Here is a 22963-nt window from a genome sequence, read left to right on the forward strand (position 1 = left end):
ATGGCGCTATTCGTCTGGATTGGCGGCGTTAGCGATGCCAGGTTCATTTATGAGGATCAGCTTCTCTACAGCCTCAACTGAGGAGTCTCCAGGAAACGAATGCAACCTGATGTTGGTCTGTCACCTGTTTCGGAACATGGTGGCAGAAAGGAAATGTAATGTTGGAACTGAGGGAATTCATGAGACTCTATGAATATAAAACGGACCGTCTCAGGACTAAACTCCAGACAATAATTCAACATCTTTCAGTATCTCAGTCAATCTCTACTACATCTTTCAGCGATTTGCGGTTCTATATCATCCATCTATCTTTGTAATATTGTTGTTGCAAATTTTGTATATTTGTTTTAAGTCATGTCTTCCAACCAACACACTGTTCAGTCCTATACCAAACTTACCGCCAAGGAGTATCAGTCATATGCTAATACCCGTCGACAAATCTATGGCCAGAATGTGAATACCCGAACGCATCCCACTCCCCAAGCGGAGCGCGATTACAATGCGTATAGCCAATGGCGCGAGCAGTCCAACGCCTCGCGAGATCACTACGAAAAGAGCTTGAAGGAAGCAGTTGGCCCAAACGGCGATTTTTCAGATGTTGCAGCAGAGGCAGCATCAGCACTTGGTCTTGCCAGCTGCTCAGGCGGCGACTGACACAAACCTGTAAGTGGCTTGCCTCCAGAAATGAAGAGAGCTGTCAATGATATGCAAACTCAACAAAGATAATGTAAAAAGACTAATTCGTAACTCTTTTGTTCTCCCTTCATAGGCATGCCAGTACCAGCAATGACTTCTTGGATAAGCATCCATTTGCATACAAGAATGCGAGGGCAAGAAAACATCACGAAAAGCTGGCAGACAGTTCTGTGAAAGAGGCAAAGCATTACCGCCAAGCCTATGATACACATTACGAAAAGGCCGGTGCGCCAACTCCGCCTATAAGACAAGCCCCATATGGTACACATGGCTCTTCTACTGCTGCTACTCCAGGCGTCCCTCGCCAGCAACCATCGCTATCTGTCCCTCCTCCTCCTCCTCGACGTGCCGAAAACCCGAGGATCCCTAGTCCAAGTGAGGCCTATGGTCAAACCCCTTACAGGACTCAACCTCCAAGTACTACCTCCACGTCAGCTGCCTACCGTCAGCCATCATCTGTGTCTGCCCCACCTCCTCAGCGCTCCCAGGATATCAGTGTCCCCGCTGCAAGCCAGGCCTACGGGCGCTCTGCTAGTGTTGCTACGCAGGCTGATTATAGTCAGTCGCCATCAGTATCTGTTGTTCCTCCTCGACCTGCCCAGGACCCTAGAATCCCTAGCCCAAGTGAGGCATACGGGCAAGCCTATTACAGTACCCAAAGCTCTACCAGGACCGCTGTACCGGCTCCGTATGTTCAGCAGCCATCGGGATCTGTTCTTCCTCCTCCTCCTCGTCGACCATATGACCCAAGAATTCCCAGCCCAGAACAAGCCTACGGGAACATTGGCTCTTCTCGAAGAATGGATCGCCGACAGTAAGTCCGCAAGATTGTTTGCATAGATCGAGTTTTGGAGTATTTTGTGTCTTGAGCCCATGTTGGAGGGAAATTTAAGCCTATGAAATCTTTGTTGTATATGGGTTCGCTACTGTTTGTTGGTCAGCGTGTATAGTCACCGTCGGGGTAATTTCAGTTGAATATCATTGCTTCGATTTAGTTACTATGGTCGATCACTTATGGGACGTGCACTCAAGCGATATATGCTTGAAATTTTGCTCATAAGGTAAAACAAGGCTTAGAAACACTTTAAATTTCAGATAATACAAATATCTCATGCAGTAAGAAAGCCAGGCGTTACGTTAATATGAGGGGGAGAAGTATTACTTGTTACCGAGGCCTCTTCTGGCAAATGTTTCAGGGCGTCAAGGGTATAAATTGCCTCATAAGGCCAGTGAACTGATGGCGATCATAATATGCTGTTCTTGTGATTGGCCTTCTTGAAGAGTTTTCCTTATGTATCTCTAAAACCCCCACATCTCTATATGTAGTGTCTGCATCCATATAAAATGGTTTGGGAATTCCTCTAAAATCTCGGCGATGTACACATGCCAGTCATCTTCCCATGCTCTAGCGGCATATACTGTCAGAGCATACTCCCAGTATGAAGGATACCAGCCAGACGATTCCCAGTCGAGAAGGGCCACGGTATTTTCCGGCGTAATCATGATGTTTTTGCGCTGGAATTCGGCGTGTGTAAAAACAGGATTCCCATTCCCTTTGAAGACTGTTGGAAGGATCCTTCGGTAAAAGTCGACTCTGTGTCGTGCTGTCTCACCGCTGTCATACAGGTACTTCTCTAGGAGGCCATTCAAGAATTCGTCCTCCGAGTTCATTCTATATGAGTCCGCTGTGCATGTGTCATTCAAGCTGGGAGCAAGGTGAGAGGCCTGGAAAGAAGGCCAGTTTGGCTTCCAATTATTGTATGATATCTCAATCATGAGCTACTTAAGGAATTTGCATATGAGCCTTATGGTGAACCCCGTCTGTTGAAGCTTCAGCTTAGCGCAATTAACTCATTTCGCGATAAAACTTATTTTTTGTTTATACAGGGTTCGAGGTCATGTAATTTTAGTCAAGGGGGAACCAACAATCTATTCATCGCAAACTAACAACTAGGTACCTTGTCACATTCTGTCCTGTTGGTTGTATTATCATTCGTATTCGAACATGGATCTGCAGCAAACGGTCTGGTGATAACCGCTGGTTTAAGTTTTGTTACAACCAACATCTGTTTCAGTTATCAATACATCACCAACATCTCTTCTATTTTGATCAGCTCGGGCTTGAGGTTCAGGAAAGCAGCATTGGACGCGACGAAGTGTAAATGTCAGTATCTATAAGAACTCGCGGTTTTCCAGTGATATAGTTAGCTTCATTATCATTCAGTATCATCTTAACCCCCTTTCACCGTTCATCATTCTGTCCTCATATTATAAATTATCTGTTAACATGTCTCTTCCTGTCTTTCTTGTGGAGTATCTCGGACTTCCCCGTAATCACCATGCTCTGTTTATTCGTCTGAATGAAGAGACAGAAGATGGCGAGCTTTACCACATTGCTGGAAATGTTCAAAATGGCATGCATTTTTAACACAGACCTGTCAAGAAACCTCAAGAGCCCAATTCATATGTTGCTCAACACTACTTGGGCTTCATCTCTAGTTCGGACCGTCAATTCTTCAAACAGATCTGCCAGTCCAATCCACCTCCTGCCAAACAATTCAATGGCAACAAGAAAATCAACCCTCGCCAGCCTTTAAGGCGATGCCAGGAATGGACGGCCGAAACTATCGCAATGCTACAGAGCCATGTTGTTCTCATGTCAGAAGGATCTGTTGGCAACAGCGCACCACGGGGTTCTACCCGTCCAGTTGACTCCGCCTATGGCCAGTCCTCAAAGCAATCTAGCCAGGCTAGATCTTCATCAAGCAACCAGCCTCTGGATGGGCAGACATCTAGCGACGGTTACTGGACATTCAGCTCCAAGTATGGAGATTACTATCACGTTGGGAAGGATGGACGCACCCTATGGGCAAGCCAGCAGCGTGCTGGATCAAGTGGAAACAGAAGTTAAGAAGCATCCGGATATAAGTCTTGGTTTGGCCGCTATTGTACCTGATTGTTAGTGTCTTGTCTGTTTGTTTGCATTGGAGCTGGCTCTATTGTGTAGAATCTATTTGCTTTACCGTTTATTGATTGTCATTCGAGCCCGAACCTCCTCACAACCGCTACACCTTAGGTCTTTTCCTTAGTTGGGACCTGCACACAAGACTTGGGGTATACAGTAAATATGGAAATGCTTGTCGTCCATATGGTTAAGCCTTGGTAGAAATCACGGATCAGCGTACAAAAGGTGTAAAATATATTGGACTGGGGATTCGAAGTAAGACGTGCGATACAAGCGTGAGCTCTAAGCCATATCAATTCTAAATAACATATCCCAGAGCCACGCTTCATGCAGCATGCCAACTAACCCTCAACATCTCATGGATAAATAGAGATAACAATGAATTGGCCAAATTATTACAGAGAGAAATTTGCCCAGTACAATGGTGCGCAACGCTTACTCGTTTCGGTTCGTCCGTCCTTCGTCCGAAATCAAAGATGCTCTACCATTCGCTTCTCAAAAAGGGTAGCGTTGCGCAATAAATGGAGACACGATACCAAAGACTCAATATGTATTTGTAAGATGAGTAATTGTCACAATGAACCATATTTAAACATCAACAGATCATGAGAATAGCTGTGAAATACTGATATATATCCAGCAGACACCTCAACTACCATTCAGGGCCATCGAACAAAGGTATTCAATAATACATGATGAGCATTCAAGCCTATGAGATAACCATCCTGGGCGCCACAGGATGGACCGCCACAATCTGCGCAGAGCACATTGCCAAGACCTTCCCAACAAACGCGAAGTGGTGCATTGCAGGTCGTTCAGCCGCAAAACTTGAAGATCTGCGCCAAGGCCTACGGGCCATCAATCCAGACCGACTGGAGCCAGCAACTTACGTTATCTCTCAACTCGACGCTGAAGGTCTCAATCCCCTTGTCAAAAACACCAAGGTTCTTATCAACGGCATTGGACCATATCACCGCTACGGTACGCCAGTCGTTGAAGCATGTGCTCGTAATGGTACCCATTATGCCGACTTTAGCACCGAGACTGCATGGATAGCAGAAATGATTCGTGATTGCCACGAGATGGCCAAAGGTTCAGGTGCGATTATCATCCCGGCTATCTCGGGATCAAGTGCTCCATCTGATCTTGTGGCGTGGCTGATCGCTTGTTATCTTGGCAAGCAAGGCTTACCTGCAGCATCTGAAATCGTATGCTCTGGAAAGCTCAGCATGTTTGGGATGCAGGGTGGTTCTCTACATACCGTTCTTGACGTGGCCGAGACCTACGGGATCAGTGGCTGGTTGACTTCTGACACCTCGGTCCTGTTGCCATTTCCCAAACATGAGGTCAAGAAGAGAAAGGGACTCATGGGTCATCGTTACGATCAACATCTTGGGCATTTGGCAACATCCTTCGTTGCGTGGGGTAATGAGTCCGTCGTTCAACGATCAGCAGCCTTGGGTCCGATGATTTACGGACAAAACTTGGTGTTCAAGGAGTACAGCCCAGCCACTGGCCTCATCTCTGCGCTACTCATGCACATCGTCACAAAACTGGGCATATTCTTGCTTGCAGTGCCTTGGTTCAGATCCTTCGCTCGTGGCAAGTCTTTCAATCGAGGATCTGGACCAGACAGAGATGAAAGCCGCAGAATTGAGAGCGCGGAATGGAAAGCAGTTGGCTATGTGACTGGCAAGAAAGAACCAGTGGCGTTTGCAAAGTTCAGCTACAAGGGAGCGCTGGTTGACATGGCGGCAATTTTAGCCGTAGAGGCTGCAGCGACACTCAACAGCTTGGATAATGCTAAGACTACTGGTGCTGGAATATTGACGCCATCAACATTGGGTATCACATTTGTGGACCGACTTCGGGCAGCGGGTTTTGATCTCATGGTTGATGTACTTGAAAGGCATTGATTGAGTTTTGTTCCCGGTCATACGTATTATCAATTATTACCATTGCACCTCGCTCTAGGGTACCGGATTGGCGGGGAAAATCGGCCGTTGGTTCTCAAGACCCTGATCATGGGTTGCCACGGAAGTGGAGAGCCATCAAATGGCCGATACCGCATGAATGCGATTCTAGCGCGAGAAATAAATTATCTCCAACCTCTCATATTCCGCAGCGCCATCTAACCTACGTGAACCACGAGCACGGCGTCCAGTAAACATCCCGAGGGTCCGAGTGATCAGCGTTGAAGCTGGCAATAGTTGGGCACCTTCTCTCGAGTAAGGCGTGAATGATCTGATAACTTTATTCACTATCTCGGAACTCGGCACATAGATCAGTCTTCTACAGCAGCCTCTGGCGTGACAAAAGGCTACTAAACACAAACTTGACGATATGCGGTTAGGTTGAAGCAACATGACAGGGTAAACAAGAGTTATGCATACTGCGAGAGTTATTATTTTACCTCATCTATGATGGTCCAGAATATTCCCCCACGTGAATGAAACGGCTATGCGAGCCGAAATGGTAGGGGTCTCGAACAAGCCAGGAAGTTAGATCGCTGTTAGTCACGAAAATGCCGATGAAAATTTCGTACAAGGTCGAGAAGTCCCGATGCCAGCCTGATCAAGCTAGCTATGCTGTAGTGGAGAGATATCAGATGTTATTAACCGAGGCGGCTGGTGGCTGTTTCAAACAGATTACTTGGAAGTATCTGACTTTTGCAGTAAGGTGAAGTCTGAAGAGATGGTGTTAGATGGGACGGATCTCATGTCTCAGAGATGATCTGCAATTCACATCGTAACAAGAACCAAGAAACACAAACTGTGGCTAGTGATCACCCAGGCTATTACCTAAAATTAGGGTAAAAGCTCTCGTTACACTGTCAACGGGGATCTCCGCCAAGCCTCGTCCCACTTGGACCAACAGTCCATCATACGCCATCACATGTTAGCCTACCCTAGTCTCTTATCAATCAGTCTAATCGATCCATCTTATCAATCAGCAAGGACCCCGCGCTTTCCGTCCAAATTCCCGTTTTAGGTATAGAACACGTGGGATAGCTCTCTTTATCTGATCAGTGGCTGCGGCAGTTCGGCACAGCTAAACGAAAAATTTGCCTGCTGCATGCAGAATTCCGCTGCGTCACTCGTTGGTCGTCAATGGCGGAATTAAGGCTTCTGGAACGCCATGTCTTACTGTGACCAATGGTGACATAGGGTCTCATTCCTTGGAGGGCTGATGGTTCCTTGGACTTGGATGCCAAGAAGTGATATCGCCAAGAGGTGAGACATCGGCACGTTGCCAAGACGGGCACTTAATGTTACCAAGATTCGATATGGGACTGAAACGGAGCAAACTGTAATACTGTCTGTATCATTTCGACGTTGAAGATGTCAACTTGAAGCTCTGCACAGTTAACTGGAGCCACTCATGTCCACAAACACGAGACCACACTAACCAAGCGCAAACTCTCGGTCTCCCTCCGACCCTGGAAAGTCTGCATCAACAAAACGGGTCCAAATCATCTCCTCAACATGGCCCATCCCTTCCAGTCCCCAAAAGCTGATGCTAATCAACAAGCCACAAACCCATGACCCAGGTTTCTCTCAACTAACACTAAACCAATAGCCGTTGTCCAAAACGAACGATATCCGGCGATCACGGATCTAGAATGCAGCCATGGAATCTTTTGAGGGATCTTTTGCTAAAAATCACCGTTTATGGAACAAGAGGTATTTTATCCATCTTTGGCCGATGTTACTTAAAGATCAACTACCGAGCACTTCAAGTATCTCTATCTCTCAAGCTCCTCAGATCTTCACCTTTTCATTATTTGATCTTTAGCCTTGGGCATCAGCCACCATGTGGTCTTCCACTACAATGCCGGCATTAGCAATCGTGCTGTCAGCACTTTCTTTCCTCCCCAGCACATCAGCCACAGTTCCTCTAGAAGGCTATGGCCGAGACTCCTACCCGGTACCTTGTGCCCAAGCGTGCTCATACGCAATGCCTTACAACCTCGACTGTCCTGAGTATGCAGGTATGACAGCAGAGGAGAAAGCGGCTGCGTATCCATCAGCAGCATGCTTCTCCAACGATACTTCCTACTTGACTTCCATGGCCTACTGCATCCACTCTTATTGCCCAAAGAACGTCAAGATCTACAAGGTTGAGAACTTTTGGGAGACCCTGATGATTTACCAGTCTGAGTCAATTCGATGGTCTTATCCTGAAGCTCTGGCTCAAGTTAACACTACGACTGCACCGAAGCCAATGTCACCAGAAGAGACGGTGTTCAACCGTACTATCTCTATTGACGCAGCCATCTATCAGTCCTACATGAACGGTGTTAAGGGGTACCAGGCCGTCGCCAAGAATGAATCCAAGTACTCGTAAGTTTATACACTCTCACTTTGCATACTCTACTAACCCTCTATAGTCTCCTCGCCTTCATGACATGTGTCATGGTGCCGATTGGCTTCTCCCTCCTCCGCTTCCTTCCGCTCCCAACGTCCTTCAGAAGCAAAGTGTACGGCTATCTTATCGACCCCCCGGCTTGGGGCAAGCAGCACAGCGTGGCTACGCTTGGGATCGGTATGGTGCCTACCCGAGGTCAAGCTCTCTTCATCCTCTACCTCATTGGTATCAACTGTCTTGCTACGTTTGAAGGATATCCTAACTATACTCCGAATGGAATCTACCCGGATCGTCACTATGAACTGATGCGTCATATCGGTAACCGCGCTGGTGCCATTGCATTCGCCAATATCCCTATTGTCATCCTCTATGCGGGTCGCAGCAGCGTTCTTCTCCGACTTACCAACTGGTCCTACTCAACCTTCCTTCTCCTTCACCGATGGACTGCCACCATCTGTGTCGTCCAAGTCGCCCTTCACTCGCTTCTCTGGCTTCGAATCATGATCGAGGGGCACTCATATCCCTTGGTTCTCACATACCCCTACTGGTATGTCGGTGTCGTTGGAACCGTCTTCTTCTCTGCCTTGATCCCTTTCTCGATGCTTCCAATCCGAAAGATCTTATATGAGGTCTTCCTCATCACGCACATCGCCTTGACGGTCGGTGCTCTGGTCGCTTCTTGGTATCACATTGTTTTTCTCTACGAAGACACGAGCGGCTTTGAGATCTGGCTCATAATCGCTTTTGCTTTCTGGGGCCTTGAGAGACTCCTTCGCATTCTACGTATTTCCAAATATGGTATCAAGAAAGCATACGTCACTCGCATTGACGACAAGTATCTTCGAGTTGACATCCCCGATGTTGATGCTCATGGTCATTGCTTCGCTTATTTCCCTACTCTGTCCTGGCGTGTATGGGAGAACCATCCATTCTCAATCGTCAACTGCAGCAAAGGTCAGCTTGATGGAGAGTCCGTGATCCCAAGCTCGGCTTCGCATACACAGTCTGAGAATGAAGGGGCAATCTCACCGACCGAGGCATCAGCTTCCAAGGAGATGGGCGGCGCCATGTCCAACATCCGCCAGTTAAGAGTCCACAGCAACACTACTAAGCCTGGCATCACATTGTTTGTCCAGAACCTCCGTGGTATGACCGCCAAGCTCGCAAAGAAAGCTGGCACTGGTATCGCCATCCCAGTTCTCATCGAGTCTTCTTATGGCCACGAAGACACCAGTCGCTTCGAGCCCAACACCGAATACCGGAATACCCTTGTCATCTCCGGTGGTGTCGGCATTGCTGGCGTTCTATCATCTCTCCAAGCCTCCCTGTCAATGTACGCCAAACCCCTGGGAACCACTAAGCTCTACTGGGGAATCAAAAGTCAGGGCCTTGTGGATGTTGTCAAGAGTATGATTGTAGGTGGAGATGCCGCCGAAGAAAAAGAAGGTGGTGAATCCTCCAACTGGGGCCATATTGAGACCCATGTCTCGGTTGGTGAGCGCATGGACATAAAAAGAGTTTTGACGACGGAATTGGAGAATGCTATTGGTGGAACTACGGTTGTCGTTTGTGGTCCACATGCGATGTGTGATGAAGCTCGGTATGTCTGCGCTGCATTGGCGAGACATGGTGTTGTTGTTCGCTATGTTGAAGAATCCTTCACTTGGTAGACGTTGGATAGATAAGAAGAAAAGGAAGCTCTTGAAACATTGGTAGATACTTTATGATACAGTCATTGGCTCTTGCATTCATTTTGAGTGATTAAAAATTACCATTTAATAAAGGTTGCATCCGGCAATGCCGATCAAGGGACCTCCGTTTACTCCGTACTTCCAAGATGATAATTCGTTGATAGTAGTTTTTGCTAATGTCGGAATTAGCTAGGATCGGGATTACACTCGTAGCGTATGATCCGGCTGCGGATGGCTAAATTATTCGGTCCTATGAATCCTTCGAGACGGCAACAACTAGATGTCTTCAGAGGTTTAGTGCGCCCTGCTATTGACAATTTGGCTCGCCAAACGATGCTATTGGTAAACAAGGTTCCAGCACGGTCCAATCGTGAGAATTGCGGGCGCTAGGAGGCGAGAGTAATGGTAGTTAGCAGCTCAAATGGAGCCTCATCTTTACTCTGGAATAATATGCTTACTCTGAAGGATTCAAATCAAATGCTAGAAACTCTCTGCTGCGATGCTGCAACGGCTGCTATGCACACTTCGAGTATGCGATGATAGTTAATTCAAAGCGAAGGATTGTAGCAAGGATTGTGTAAAATGCTCTGGTGGTAAGGCTTTGTACTCTGATACTGTCACGACTTGACTAATCGTCGTCAACAGCCTCGATGGATTCGTCCTCAACGCGGGATATCCTAAACTCGATTGGGTTCCGCAAACCCTGAGCCATCTGTATGGCTATGCCGACGACCTTGCCAGCAAAGGGGGCAAGTTCAGACTGGCCCTTTCTCTCGACCTATATGCAACAGGTGCATGGTGCTACGACAAGAAGCTTGGCGATGACTGCGGAGGTGTAAGTCTCACTTTTATCTACTTTGCCCCAGTGGTGAGCTAACTCGAAGGTCTAGCCGAAAGAATATGAGGCGATCTTGAACAGCTTCCTCGGTCGAGATTCTTATTTCCGTTATGGACGTGACAACTTCCCCTTCATCACGAGTAAGTCTGAACTCATGAATGACTTGATAATGCTGACACTATACAGGCTTCAGTACCGGCAGACAGACTGACAAGAACTTCGTTGCCTGGAAGAAGTCCTTCGCCAACGAGATGTACTTCGTCCCTGGCATTGATGATACTACTGGATTCTGGGAGAGCTATCCAGCCTGGTGGGATTATTGGGGAGACCTGATCGACGGCGCCAGCGTTTGGGAGTCAGCCTGGCCCAAAGTTCATGGCATCAATGAAGGTGATTTGTCCAGAGATACCAAGGTCATGGGACCTCTGCAGAAGAAGGGCAAAACGTTCATGATGCGTATGTCTCGTTTCAACTCTCCGTTCAGCAGGGCACTGACTTTCTTTAGCCATCAGCATGCTTCAATACAAGAATGCGGTGAGTCAAATTGCTTAACGCAGAAAAACAAGACCGATACTAACCACATAAACAGTACGGAGCGAATTTGTATCGCCGCGGTGAGATGAACGTTGTTAAGAGAATGGAGAATATCCTCGGCATGGACCCTCAGCCCAATATCATCCAGCTCTTGACTTGGGTAAGTTCCATCACCACGCAGAGAGATTTCCGGTAGTTAACACTCGGTAGAATGATGGACCAGAGAATCATCATTTCGGCAACCTCTGGCCCGAACAGAACACCGATGCCCAACCCAATCAATACGACAGCCCCGACGGTTCTGATCACACCGCCCTCCAGTCACTATACTCAGCCTTCATCCATGCCTGGAAAAACGGCGGTTCTATGGTCCTGGTCTTCTCCAAGCGAGATGAATCCATACCCCAAGGTGCTCTGTGGCACAAGAGCATCTTCCAGAGCACTACTTGTCCTGGAGGAGATTCTAGTGTCAAGTACTTCCAAGCACCAAACGGTACCGACGCTGGCCAAGATGCTCTCCATTGGGCTTTGGTTGTCCCTGCAAACGCAGCTGGCTTCACCGTCAATGTGATGAGCAATGGTAAGAGCATTAGCTCAAAGACTCTCAGACTGGCCTCAACTATGGTACGGTGGAGGATGGAGTTGAAGACGGCACGCAGCGACTGGTCATCAAGAATGGCGATATCGTCGTGGCTGGCACGGATCGAGGTCGATGCCTTGCCCAAGACTGTCACAATGGCATCTACAACTTCAACCCTGTTATCATGCCAGTCAAGGGTAGCTTTGACAACTCTGACTGTTGGCAGGTTGAAGGCGAGCCCATCTTAGACTAGACAGGCGAAAAGGTCTTGGGCACTACACTTGGCCCCCGAGATGCTGACCCTAGTCATAACCACAACTCTCCATATGCGTCAATCCCTTTCGACGGCTATATTAGTTGTAGTCTGAGCCAAAAAGAAGACATCAAGCCGGCCTGGCGGGATGTTGTCACCATCTTGGCCAAAATACCAGCCTTTCAGCCAGGCGGTTTACTTGAGCAGAGAAACTTTGGAGCCGACATTGCTGAGAGGTCTAGCAATATCTCCTTTATCAACGGTACGTATATCACTTGAATACTCTCCCTTTCCCACGCTGACCTTCGAAATCTAGGTGTATATGCCAACCTCAGAAAATTGACCACGACCGCCCGCGAAGGCCGAATCATCCGCGCATCCTGCCAAGACCTCACCCAGGCCGGTTTCGACATCCAGACTCGTTGCAATAGCATCAAAGGTGCCGCTGGTACAATCGGTGGCTATGCCTTCGACGACGCAACCAGTTCTCCAGGAGGCACCATTGTCTTCTGTGGCGGATTCTTTGCCCCAGGACAAGAACACTTGGCAGCTGTCCAGAGAGAGCTAGACGCCCATAGAACGAAGCAGAAGGACTCAATTTTCATGAATGGCAAATTCCGGCCGATGATTCATGAGCTAGTTCATCTTCCTTCTGTGTCTCATAATCTCATTGGGTCTGGCAAAGGTGAGTTTGATTTGAGCAGAGATGAGCGAAAGTAGAGCTGCTCACACTGAGGGTAGAAGATGATGTGATTATCAAGGATCAGTATATCGGTGCTGATCAACAGACAAACGCGTATAAGGTATACATGCCGGAGATGGTTAAGAAACTGGCAAGGATGAGGACACGGCGGTACCTGACAACGGCCAACGGTATGAGAACCCATAACCCCGAGTGATACTCTATCACTAACAGTCCCCTCACAGCTGATACTTATGCCTGGTACACTGTCGAAAGTTTCTTCACCGCTATTTATGGCTCCCCTCCCAACGGAGAACTGACAGGGTGAGACGACGACGATCCCACCACGACCAGCTCTGCCCCTCCCGAGCCGCAGCCAACAGCGCAATCGACAACCTATGACTGCAAGGGTAGCGGAATTTGTGGTCTGAGTACCTTCCAAGTCAAGTACTGTGACCGTGCTATCAACTCGCTAATCCGCAACGATGACAAGAACTACGGCGATGGCAAGGCTCTCAGTGGCAACTGCTGGGGCGATGCGACAGACAATGGATGCGGTGTCTTTGTCACAGGTAAAGGATGTGTTCTGAGCGGTAACGAGATGTGGTGGAAGTATCAGGACTTGAGGGATGACGATAAGGGAGGATGTGACAGGTGTGGTAGTGTTCATTATGGCGATGGATGTCGGTTCACTGTGAACTACCAGACGAACTGTGATAACAGGTGAAGGGTTATTCCCTGTCCATGTAGAGCCCGGGGGGATATTGATTCAAACTTGGACAAAAGTTGTTCTACTGTCTTTAAGTTAGCTAGTAGGATAGGTTGACTATTGTATATTTTAGTCTTCATGAACTCTACGACTAGAACAACAGTAATCCCAGCCAAGGGTCTCTATATGTTCACCTGTGCGACATTTCTGTCAATGTTCATCCAGCAACTAAGTTACAACATGGTTAGGCATGCCGAAGTCTCAACTTTCAGCCTACTTTCACTTTGAATAACGCAATAGATTAAGAAATAGAGTCCAGCATTGTACTAAACCTGAACTAAACTAGACTAAGCATATCTCGGACAACGGCAAGTCTCCTGTCATCCTTTGCATCGCACGAGCAATGGGCGAAATATCCTTGACCAGTAATAGTCAGAGCCACCATCAGTAGAACTCTCAAGTTCTAGGAGTGGGGTTTCTGTACCGCAACATAGTGTAACAAGTAGTAAGGGGACGGTTATCAGAACTTGAGGTTTTCGCCTTGCTCGGATGATAAGCTGTGACGCTCAAAGGTGAAAGTAAGCAAGGTGCATTGATACCCAATCAATTTCAGTCGAGACCGTGTCGCTGCTGCGCTCTGCAGCCTGAAAGATACTTATGGATGTACCTGAGAACTTACAGCTACTTTGTGTAAAGGAGACTGAGTAATCCCAGCCATAATAGAATCGCAATCATTATGAACTTAGTTTGATGGTGGCGCAATTATTAAATCTGTGTCCATTATGTCGCAAAGACCAAGAACTGAGGTGCAGCATTGGTCTTGGGCAGATAGCAGCAAAGCTCTTGTGCAATTGAGGCTGATGGAGCTGCGGGAAGATTTTGTGATGCCCTCCAGTATGAATAAAGGTGCTCCATAGTTACGACATTATTGAGCTCCTAAAATAGATCTTTCCCGGCTTAGGGTGCTTTGTTTAAAGCGGTCAAACTTTCATTCCATTATCCGATGTTGCTCAGTCCCGTAGAAGTATAGACAAATGCTATTGACGTGAATATCATTCCTTGTTACGCCTTGGAATATCAAGAAAGGGTAAGTGTTCCCCCACAGACATGGGCTGCGGAAAGCTTAATTCAAAGTCCGCTTTTGCTGCCGTTTCAAAGCTTCGGGTTCTAGGAACATGCCGAATCTAAGGTTTTTTGGTTTCCCCCACTTATATCCAATTCTTAACTCCGCGTAGCGAACATGTAACACATAGCACCTCATTGCAGAGAGTGCTTCCACCATACCCACGAGATGCAGTTACGCATCCACTTTACAAGGTTCAAGTGCGGACTATGGAGTTTACTAGTCGACTTTATTTATAATACCAGAAACAATCTCCGCAGGATAGCCGGTTTGGTGGTTATAAATCATGGGAATATCTCAGATATATAAAGCTATACTAGTCACTATTCACTACAAGACAGACAAAGGCAGCGTGCAAAGGTTGAACATATTCTGTCTGCAACTTTCATTTAATTAACCCCAAAAGCATCAACTCACGTCAACTTAGCAATGGAGTTCAAGGTCATCCCCCTGACAGAGCGCACTCATAATCGCGCTTACGAAGCAATCCTTCCAACGCGCCCTGAATTGTCCCAGGCGGGTAAAACAATCCTGATCACCGGAGGCACCGCAGGCATTGCCTATGCTATTGCGAGAAACTTTGGCATCGCTGGTGCCGACAAGGTTATTATCACTGGAAGGTCCGATGAAAAGATCAAGTCTGCTGTCAAAGGTCTCTTCGATGAGGTCAACGCCATCGATGCCAAGAGCCAGACAAAATACCAGGGTCGTGTGTGTCAAATTGCCGAAACTTCCAGTATCGATGCCCTCTTCGACGGTCTCAGGAAAGACAACATCCACGTCGACGTCCTCGTGCTGAGTGCCGCTGTTATTGGTCAGGGGAAGATCATAGACCAAACTTGGGAGGATGTCTGGGAACAATTCATAGTCAACGTCCGATCCATCCACCAGTTCCGCGATCTGTTTGAAAAGCAACCTAGGACTGGAGCTGGAACTGTAAGTCTCAAGCCTTTACGTATATTGTACCTACTGATAAATGATGGCAGCGCTACATCATAAACGTGTCCTCCTCGGCCATTCACCACAGCACTGGTGGCCTTCCCCTAGCATCCTACACTCTTACCAAGAACTCCGCAGCCCTGTTGCTGCAGAAGATAGCAGACGAGACAGACCCATCAAAGACGCAGATTATCAACTTTCACCCTGGCGCTATCCTAGGTGCTCGAGGTCAGGAACTTGGTTTGACACCAGACTCAGCAAACTGGGATCATGGTAAGCCAGCACTACGGCCCGCAAAAGAATACACTTCTATATGCATCTGCTAATCACAGTCTTAGAGGATCTTCCAGGTTCTTTTGCCGTATGGGCTGCTTCTCCCGAGGCCGCCTTCCTCCACGGTCGCTTTGTCTGGGCTGCTTGGGATGTAGAGGAGCTAAAGAGTGGACCTTTGCGTGAGAAGCTTGAAAACGATGAAACTTTCCTCAAGGTCACTGTAAAGGGTGTATAGTTATTATACTTAGAATATAAGAATGAGTATTCTTTTGACCCCTCAGCCTTATCATCTTATCACAGTAAAGACCAATAATCGAGGTATAGCATTTGTCTTGGACAGAGTACGGGAAGAGGGGAGAAGACTGGTAAGAACAGAAGGACGTTACTACCGGCAACTACACGTGCTAATATATAGTCTAGTTTGTACAGGCGCGACAATGACCTGTGCACAGAATGAGCAACATGGTGCATTAAGGGGACGACGATAACTGGCACTTCTTCTGCGGGCCTATCGTCAATTTTTAACGTAATTTCCGCCCTCCCCACTTACATCAAAGATCCAGCGAAAGTATTCGTGCATATCAACGCCACATTCAATAGTTCAGCGGCCAAGCCAATAGCTGATCGGGCTAGGCTCATTTTGGATATACTAATTATGATTCTAGCCTGGGGCTTCAAGCATAAAATCATTTTCGTTGGTCCTTCTTGTTTTTTCCGCTCTTTACCTACTCTCTACACTCATTCTCACACTCTTTAATATTCATCGAGTAGGGAGACCAAATAGTGGCCGCCACGCCCAAGCTGCAAATCCCGTTCCTTTATACGTTTCCTCCCTAACGCCACCAGCATCATGAGGTTTACACACCCAACCCTCCAGCTGCTAGCTTTGTGCTCGACAGCCTTGGCGTCTCCCTGCAAGCCTTCCGCTTCTTCAGTCACAACAGCTTTGACTTCGAGTACCGAAGAGCCTTCACTTTCTACCACGCAATTGCCGACTATTTCCGAGGGTGTTACTACCGTTGAACTCACCAGCGAGCCTTCAGCCTCTACAACTGAGGCCTTGACTGCTTCTGAGACGGCCACTACCACCACTTCAGCTGAGCCTTCAACTACAACATCGGATCTTCCCCAGGAGCCAAGCAACCTCCTCCTCAACCCCGGCTTCGAGGAAAACGCTGTCGCGCCCTGGGAACGATCTGGTTATTACGGTGATCCTACCTTGTCTACCTCGGAGGCTCATGGAGGTAGTCAGTCTGGATACATCAGTGCCGTCCCGGGAGGTCCGGCAGACATCGGCTTCAGACAGCGACTTGATGCTTCGTTGTTTGAGGCCGACAAGCCGTATACCTTCTCCGTCTACGTCAAAGTAACGGTTGCAGGCAGTTGTTTTACCCGATTCGTCTCATGTGACTATGGGACTGGATCACAGACTGGATATTTCACTACTGCCAACATCGCAGGACCCCTCGATGAGTGGGTGTTGGCAACAGTGACGTGCTCGTGGAGTCAAGCTCGCTTGGACTCTGGGATCAGTGTTGCTGTCAGGGGTGTCTGTGAGCGTCTGAGCTTTTATATTGATGATGCTGTTATAATGGCAGCAGAGTAGTACATTTCTACGTATCTCAACTTCTTTATCGATAAAGTACTATCACTTAAACGTCAGTTTCTAGACTAGATATAATATAACTAATTTTGTATTATACTTATTACTGTTTAACTAGTCTTCACCCTTCTTAATATATTTAATGGAAAGATCGTGCTTTAAATACATCCAATGTAGGTTTAAATATGTCCTCTATAGCTAGTAGCATGCCGCCTGCTCAGCGACCTCTTTGCACCCATCCTTCCCCAGTGTATAGGCATTGCATAGGATGTTGCATGCCTGGCCAGGTTCGACAAATACACGGCCCTCTTGTGAGATGGGTTTAAACCAAGGAAGCCTCATCTGTGACTGACCCAATGGTGCACGGAATCCGGCTTGACAAGCACAGTAATGCTTTCCAGCGCTGGCAGCAGAGCCACCCTCAACCTTGGTGCAGCTAGCGGTAAGGTCGCATTTGTTAAACCTAGGATCTGGGTCACACGTCTCGATGCATGTGATCTTTTTGCAGTCCTTGGTACACGTGGGACTTCCGGAAGCCCCATCATCACATTCTTCGCCGTCTTCAACGAGGCCATTACCACAAACAGGCTTCTTTCTGCAGCTCGTGGTGCAAGTCGTGCTACCCGCTGGTCCATCATCGCATTCCTCACCAGTTTCGACAATCCTGTTTCCGCATACGGGCTTTAGCTTGCAGTCTTCGGTACAAGTATCGCTTTTTCCACATCCAGGATCACACTCCTCGCCGTTGGCTGGAGAGAAAATACCGTCACCGCAGATTCCACGGCCAGCGCACTGGATTTGGTACATGTTGCAAACACGCAGCAGGTCCATGAGCGTCGGCCGAGACGTTCGACCAACCTTGACACCGGGTTTGATGGGGGACAGAGGCTGGGATAAAGAGTCCTTTGCGGCACTGCGCTCAAAGTAGTGCATGACAGAGCTTGTGTCGTACGGTCCTTCAAAATTATAGACCAACGGGTCTACCAGCGCCGTGAACTGACAGCCCCATCCTTGGCACTTGTCTTCTGAGGTGCAGACAGGAGCTACCCCCTTGTCATCAACCATAAGAGCCGAGCAATCAAGATTAAAGTACTGATCTCTATCAGGGCGCTTGTGTTCGTGTTGAAGGCCGAGTGCTTGATACGGGGTCAGTGTCTGGCAGATATGGGTCCTCGAGGTGTTACGGGAACTTACTATGTCCTATCTCATGAACGTACGTGCTTAAATAGCCTTCTCCAAGTGAGATGTAACTCCAGTCCTGCCGCTCTGCTCGACCCAACGGCGACGATGATGTTCCGCCCTTGACAAACTGTACGGTAATGCGGTTGGCCGGCGTCGTTGCCTTGGGGTCATACGGGGTGGTCAAATGAATGATATGCAGCCAAGGCAAACGATCCATCCATATCTTAGCAGCCTCTTCGAAGAGCTTCATTCTTGAGCTCTTGTCAGCATCCGACAACCATGACGATACGTCTTCATCGCTCCACGAGTAAGGGACAATTGCGTTCGGCCATCTCCCGCCGGGAGCGCGATTAGACAGAGAGCGCTTGGTGGGAGAATCAGTGACTCGATCCGCTAGGATGTCACCCTCTGTACCATAGACAACGTCACCGTCGATAACAGCCAACCCGTTGACGACTACATACGCAACTCGACGGCGAATTGTTGTCAAGTTTTCTGGAGGCCCGCATCCGGCCCAAATCTGATATTCAATGTCAATAGTGGTGAGATTATTCCCAAACCCAGTAAGGTCTTCAACAAGACTTGTGTTTCGAACTGCAGCATCGCAAATGGAGAACAAAGCGGAAAGGCCCGCGAAGAGCACAAAAGATAGAGTATAATTCTTCAACATCGATTCTTCTTGGTACTTTCAAGTTTTGATAACAGGTGTACTTCTGGCAATTGAATCTCGCCTAAGCCCTTCTACTTTCAGGTGGAGCGCGTGGGCAATCGTTGGAGTGATGAGAGACTATATGAATCATTCAAATGATAAACCACCAGGAAATAGCAAAGACAATTCTAAGCATTTGTGCTACTAACCTAGTAGCACCCTGACAATTTACTGTAGCTGAACCCCCTTGTGGCTGATTCAATTTGATTGTGGTCACGCCGAAAACGCCCAGCTTCGACTCTGAGGTCGAATGACAGACTGATAAAATGTCACCAGCTGAACTTTTAGAGGCGCTGCTTACCGTGCTAGGCTGTAAGCTTATCTGGAAGCTTGTTTCAATTGCTAAATGCGAACATCAATTACAGGGGGCCCGGTCTAGACCGCCGCCTCCAGGAAATAAACCAGTCCAAAATAGCCACATTCATGGTCACACGTCGCTTAAAGCGGAAAGTCTTAGACCTCTGCAAGAATTTTGCCATGACTCCTCCGTCTTTTCACGGGCTCCTCCATGTTTTTGCGGAGAATTAGCAAAGTACACGGGGAATGCTGCGCCGAGGCAGACTCTCTGACATTGGCTACCTAGTCTAAGGGATAGCCGAGACTTTTCCTGCCCCAAGCTACAAAATACACAAAGCTCATCTCTTCACGACAGATGTGCTGTCTTGTTGAACCCACTGCAAGAATTAACAAGATCCAATTATCGCCTTAACAGTCACCCTCGAGATGGCACAATTCCTATCATCTGGGTTATTCCCATATCGGCGGATCCCATTCCTCCTCGCGAAGAGCTTTCAAGTCATCTCATCATGTGTTGTCGCTGGCATAATGTTCTTCTTTATCGCCCACTTGAACCAGGAGCACGTCAAAATTCCGTGGATGTTCTTTTTTGTAATAAACCCATTCATTGATACTTCCCAACACCTTTTGCTGTTGCTAAACTGACCTTTTACTACTATAGCTACAAGGCTCCGCCCTTGCCACCCTCATCTCTAATACTGTCATGGGCATCTGGGTCGTGCTTCGCTCACCCGTGCCCAAGACGAGCGCGGTTGTGAACGTAGTACTTGCGGCCCTCTGGGCTACAGGTTACGGACTCCTCATCAACGCAATCGAACCAACTATCTTGATTCCTTGCACCATGAGGCGCTGGGGCAATGATCGTGGCATTTTGGTGTGCGGCCTCTACAAGACCTTGTTGGCGGCTGGAGGAACTGGCCTGTGAGACTTCCAGCTAATCGCGTCCCCCCGAGACGTTCATCATCACGGAGAGATTGCTGACTCGAATGTTAGGTTGAGCTCTATTGCCATGGTGGTGGTTGATATCATGGCGGCCCGTAGGCTCGAGCGGCGAATACGAGGTAGTACGGAGCGAGAAAAGCTTTTGAGCAAACCTGAAGGCGAAACAGAGTATGCTCCTGTGTGGACTGGCCAGTCTACAACACCAGTGGGGCTGGAGCCAACGAGGGATGAGCAAGCCGTGCATTGAATACAATCCTTTGGGACAGTTGCAAGGACCAAGCTTCGGCTATAGCTGGTAGTAAGCTGCTACTTGCTGTCCTGTTGGGACACCCTCAGAAATGCCGACATATCCTAGCCTCAGGGCGTCAAAACACGTACGACCCTGAGTCAGGATGTAAAAATATAATGATCAAAACGTATTCGAAATCCGCCCTAAATTACTCTTAACTTACCTAAGTATCTTTATCACTTATACAATGGTCTTGTGTTTTCTGCCATCCCCCAGCCTAACCACAGCTTTCGTCTTTGCCTCGTCTCTTATTCCGGATTATGAATCCACTCTCTGAGTTTGTTCAATGAATATGTGTCGTGCTTCTGCTCAGATGTAAAGAAAAGCTCCTCATACCACCCGTCGGTCCCCAGCGACTGAAGTCGCTGTCCTACAGGCTGACATGAACCAACGTCAATGAGTATCGGCATTCCATGCTTGACCATGATGTTGTGTGGGTTGATATCGTTGTGAGCTAGGCCCAGTGAGTGGATGTAGGCGACTGCTGATTGGAGAGCCTCTAGGAAGTTGGGCTTGTCTAGCTTCTCAAACTCTGGAGTAGCTGAGAATTGCTGTAGTGTTTGATCAAGCTTTTCAAGGACTATAGAAGTGATGCGTCCACGCCTGACACGGCAGCCATGGTAGCCAATAATGTTGGGATGTGCCGGCTGAGATATCTTTTCCATCGTAAATGTCTCTGCTAAAAGTTCTTTGTTGATTGACTAAAGAAAACTTCTTCTTCGGGAGTAACGAGGTAGAAGGTGACATATTTGGGCATGTTTGTTTCTGCATCCCATCCTTCGATAATGGTCAGATCTTGGAGCGATGTCGCAGTTGGTGGTATTTTATGAGGCGGCCTTCCTGTGCCATTTTGGTATTGGGAGAAAAGGAAAGTGCAGGATATAGAAGATGAATTTTAGGGACTGTCGATGATGGTACGTTGTAATGGATTGGGAGATTCAGGCTGAGAAGCGAGAAGCCATTTCATTTACCCTGAGCATGAAGTTATGCAACAAATAAGCGTGTATGGATTGTCCCATAATTATCTTATGCATTCTTATGCACATTTATGCTTAGTCTCACATGTACGCCTTAAAAAAAATTCATTGACTTATAATAAAGTTTGAGCAAGTAACACATGACTTTTGTTAGTATGTCTGAAGGTAGGAAAATAATTATTTGGTTTTTATTGACCTCTTAGAACGTGAGATATTGTATGGAGCTTTTTTGATTCCTGAATCTGGTCAAGGATAAGATAACTCATCTCTTTTCTTACTGCCCAGCTCCAGATCCAAGCTTTTCTTTCAGGATCTTCTCCGTAAGTGTCCAAAGCTGCTCCTGCAAACCCTCATCAAGTGCCTGCGAAGAAGCCTCCGTGACCTTGCAGTCTGGCACAATGTAACTACCATCAATCTTCTCCTCCCTAATAGCATTACTAGTCGCCGCGAACAGAATCGGTCGACATCCCTGGTCCACTGGATCCTTCATGAAAGGCCGAATGACAGCGACTCCAACCTTGCCCAAAGTCCCGTAAGCATCAATGGCCTGTTCCTGTTGATCTGTCTTGACGCCCCCAGGATGAGTGGCGTTGATCCAAGGCCCTTGTCCAGGCTGCATACCTAGTCGACCTTGCTGCTTCCGCCGATAGAGGGCACGAACAAGAAGTACTTGGGCCAATTTGGTGCGGTTGTAGAGGTAGGTTGGGCCAATGTCCCGATTGATCTCTTGAAGATCAGCGAACTTGATGTCGCTGGGCGCTGCACGGTGCAGATCTGACGATTGAAGACAGAGCCTGCTGTCAGGCGTAGCGATCAACTTGGGCAGTAGCGTCATGGCCAAATGGTGCTGCGCAAAGACATTGATTTGCATATGGCTATCAACGCCATCTTTAGTCTCTCCATACGGCCCAACACCAAGCCCAGCGTTCAAGACCAATGCGTCAAGGCGGTCTAGCTCGGACACAAGTCTTTTCGCCACCTGGTCTGTCTGATGGAGATCCTCAAGTTCAACCTGGACAAACTCCACACGGGAAATATCACCGTACTGCTTCAAGCCCTCTGCGGCCTCATCGAGGTGATGCTGCTTTTTCCCAAGAAGGTAAAGCTTCTGGCAATGGTGCTGGAGGATATGCGCTGAGATTCCATACCCTATTCCTGCGCTGCCGCCTGTTACAACAAAGACCTTTCCGCTCAAGTCGGGGATGTCAGTGTTTGGGTCGAACTTGTTACTGCTTCCAAGCATGGTTTCGAGGCTCCAGATAAAATTATTTGATGCAAGGAACGTGAGAACACCGTTGTGAAGTTCTAACACT

General features: G+C 47.9%; 12 protein-coding genes across 12 annotated transcripts; 8 read left to right on the top strand and 4 right to left on the bottom strand.

Moving 5' to 3' along the window:
* The first annotated feature begins 239 nt into the window (after positions 1 to 239).
* BKA55DRAFT_547659 (uncharacterized protein) lies at positions 240 to 1843 on the top strand. Its single transcript, XM_046191046.1, has 2 exons — positions 240 to 663; positions 770 to 1843. Exons 1-2 carry the CDS (start codon positions 596 to 598, stop codon positions 1512 to 1514), a joined length of 813 nt encoding a protein of 270 aa, XP_046055774.1. The 5' UTR covers positions 240 to 595; the 3' UTR covers positions 1515 to 1843.
* A 152-nt stretch (positions 1844 to 1995) lies between these two features.
* Positions 1996 to 2367, bottom strand: BKA55DRAFT_682100 (uncharacterized protein; the record flags this gene model as incomplete). Its single annotated transcript, XM_046198293.1, has 1 exon — positions 1996 to 2367. The coding sequence occupies one exon, from the start codon at positions 2365 to 2367 to the stop codon at positions 1996 to 1998; it is 372 nt and encodes a 123-aa protein (XP_046055775.1).
* Positions 2368 to 2983: 616 nt separating this feature from the next.
* Positions 2984 to 3607, top strand: BKA55DRAFT_682101 (uncharacterized protein; the record flags this gene model as incomplete). The annotated part of the gene is made up of 2 exons (XM_046198294.1): positions 2984 to 3100; positions 3140 to 3607. 2 exons carry the CDS (start codon positions 2984 to 2986, stop codon positions 3605 to 3607), a joined length of 585 nt encoding a protein of 194 aa, XP_046055776.1.
* Positions 3608 to 4356: 749 nt separating this feature from the next.
* Positions 4357 to 5577, top strand: BKA55DRAFT_497318 (uncharacterized protein; the record flags this gene model as incomplete). Its single annotated transcript, XM_046186459.1, has 3 exons — positions 4357 to 4576; positions 4661 to 4809; positions 4843 to 5577. 3 exons carry the CDS (start codon positions 4357 to 4359, stop codon positions 5575 to 5577), a joined length of 1104 nt encoding a protein of 367 aa, XP_046055777.1.
* A 1897-nt stretch (positions 5578 to 7474) lies between these two features.
* On the top strand, positions 7475 to 9699 carry BKA55DRAFT_498720 (ferric reductase like transmembrane component-domain-containing protein; the record flags this gene model as incomplete). Its single annotated transcript, XM_046186577.1, has 2 exons — positions 7475 to 8004; positions 8052 to 9699. 2 exons carry the CDS (start codon positions 7475 to 7477, stop codon positions 9697 to 9699), a joined length of 2178 nt encoding a protein of 725 aa, XP_046055778.1.
* A 603-nt stretch (positions 9700 to 10302) lies between these two features.
* BKA55DRAFT_682104 (glycosyl hydrolase family 71-domain-containing protein) lies at positions 10303 to 13334 on the top strand (the record flags this gene model as incomplete). Its single annotated transcript, XM_046198295.1, has 13 exons — positions 10303 to 10313; positions 10366 to 10555; positions 10611 to 10698; positions 10745 to 11014; positions 11064 to 11092; positions 11148 to 11252; positions 11303 to 11653; positions 11701 to 11869; positions 11930 to 12187; positions 12242 to 12610; positions 12667 to 12798; positions 12853 to 12882; positions 12937 to 13334. 13 exons carry the CDS (start codon positions 10303 to 10305, stop codon positions 13332 to 13334), a joined length of 2400 nt encoding a protein of 799 aa, XP_046055779.1.
* A 1534-nt stretch (positions 13335 to 14868) lies between these two features.
* BKA55DRAFT_669051 (uncharacterized protein) lies at positions 14869 to 16078 on the top strand (the record flags this gene model as incomplete). The annotated part of the gene is made up of 3 exons (XM_046197931.1): positions 14869 to 15375; positions 15426 to 15651; positions 15711 to 16078. 3 exons carry the CDS (start codon positions 14869 to 14871, stop codon positions 15884 to 15886), a joined length of 909 nt encoding a protein of 302 aa, XP_046055780.1. The 3' UTR covers positions 15887 to 16078.
* A 305-nt stretch (positions 16079 to 16383) lies between these two features.
* On the top strand, positions 16384 to 17410 carry BKA55DRAFT_547664 (uncharacterized protein). The gene has a single exon (XM_046191047.1). It carries the CDS (start codon positions 16502 to 16504, stop codon positions 17255 to 17257), a length of 756 nt encoding a protein of 251 aa, XP_046055781.1. The 5' UTR covers positions 16384 to 16501; the 3' UTR covers positions 17258 to 17410.
* A 42-nt stretch (positions 17411 to 17452) lies between these two features.
* BKA55DRAFT_629613 (uncharacterized protein) lies at positions 17453 to 19245 on the bottom strand (the record flags this gene model as incomplete). The annotated part of the gene is made up of 2 exons (XM_046196929.1): positions 18449 to 19245; positions 17453 to 18390 (listed from the first exon to the last, which is right to left on the bottom strand). Exons 1-2 carry the CDS (start codon positions 19104 to 19106, stop codon positions 17453 to 17455), a joined length of 1596 nt encoding a protein of 531 aa, XP_046055782.1. The 5' UTR covers positions 19107 to 19245.
* A 580-nt stretch (positions 19246 to 19825) lies between these two features.
* On the top strand, positions 19826 to 20739 carry BKA55DRAFT_731348 (uncharacterized protein). The gene is made up of 3 exons (XM_046201199.1): positions 19826 to 20033; positions 20104 to 20363; positions 20436 to 20739. Exons 1-3 carry the CDS (start codon positions 19869 to 19871, stop codon positions 20629 to 20631), a joined length of 621 nt encoding a protein of 206 aa, XP_046055783.1. The 5' UTR covers positions 19826 to 19868; the 3' UTR covers positions 20632 to 20739.
* A 182-nt stretch (positions 20740 to 20921) lies between these two features.
* On the bottom strand, positions 20922 to 21371 carry BKA55DRAFT_497457 (uncharacterized protein; the record flags this gene model as incomplete). The annotated part of the gene is made up of 1 exon (XM_046186471.1): positions 20922 to 21371. A coding segment is annotated over one exon (450 nt), but the record flags the coding sequence as incomplete, so codon positions are not given.
* Positions 21372 to 21779: 408 nt separating this feature from the next.
* BKA55DRAFT_600676 (uncharacterized protein) lies at positions 21780 to 22900 on the bottom strand. Its single transcript, XM_046196547.1, has one exon. It carries the CDS (start codon positions 22891 to 22893, stop codon positions 21925 to 21927), a length of 969 nt encoding a protein of 322 aa, XP_046055785.1. The 5' UTR covers positions 22894 to 22900; the 3' UTR covers positions 21780 to 21924.
* Positions 22901 to 22963: the final 63 nt, after the last annotated feature.

Source organism: Fusarium redolens (assembly GCF_020744475.1).
Source record: "Fusarium redolens strain MPI-CAGE-AT-0023 chromosome Unknown BKA55scaffold_1, whole genome shotgun sequence".
Classification (NCBI taxonomy): domain Eukaryota; kingdom Fungi; phylum Ascomycota; class Sordariomycetes; order Hypocreales; family Nectriaceae; genus Fusarium; species Fusarium redolens.

Bases quoted from the DNA above. Each gene is read 5' to 3' on its own strand.
- BKA55DRAFT_547659 (XM_046191046.1), top strand. From the start codon at position 596: ATGTTGCAGCAGAGGCAGCATCAGCACTTGGTCTTGCCAGCTGCTCAG. The intron at 664-769 runs GTAAGTGGCTTG...CTCCCTTCATAG, and splicing joins GCGGCGACTGACACAAACCT to GCATGCCAGTACCAGCAATG.
- BKA55DRAFT_547664 (XM_046191047.1), top strand. From the start codon at position 16,502: ATGAGGTTTACACACCCAACCCTCCAGCTGCTAGCTTTGTGCTCGACA.
- BKA55DRAFT_731348 (XM_046201199.1), top strand. From the start codon at position 19,869: ATGGCACAATTCCTATCATCTGGGTTATTCCCATATCGGCGGATCCCA. The intron at 20,034-20,103 runs GTAATAAACCCA...TTACTACTATAG, and splicing joins TTCCGTGGATGTTCTTTTTT to CTACAAGGCTCCGCCCTTGC. The intron at 20,364-20,435 runs GTGAGACTTCCA...CTCGAATGTTAG, and splicing joins GCGGCTGGAGGAACTGGCCT to GTTGAGCTCTATTGCCATGG.
- BKA55DRAFT_600676 (XM_046196547.1), bottom strand. From the start codon at position 22,893: ATGCTTGGAAGCAGTAACAAGTTCGACCCAAACACTGACATCCCCGAC.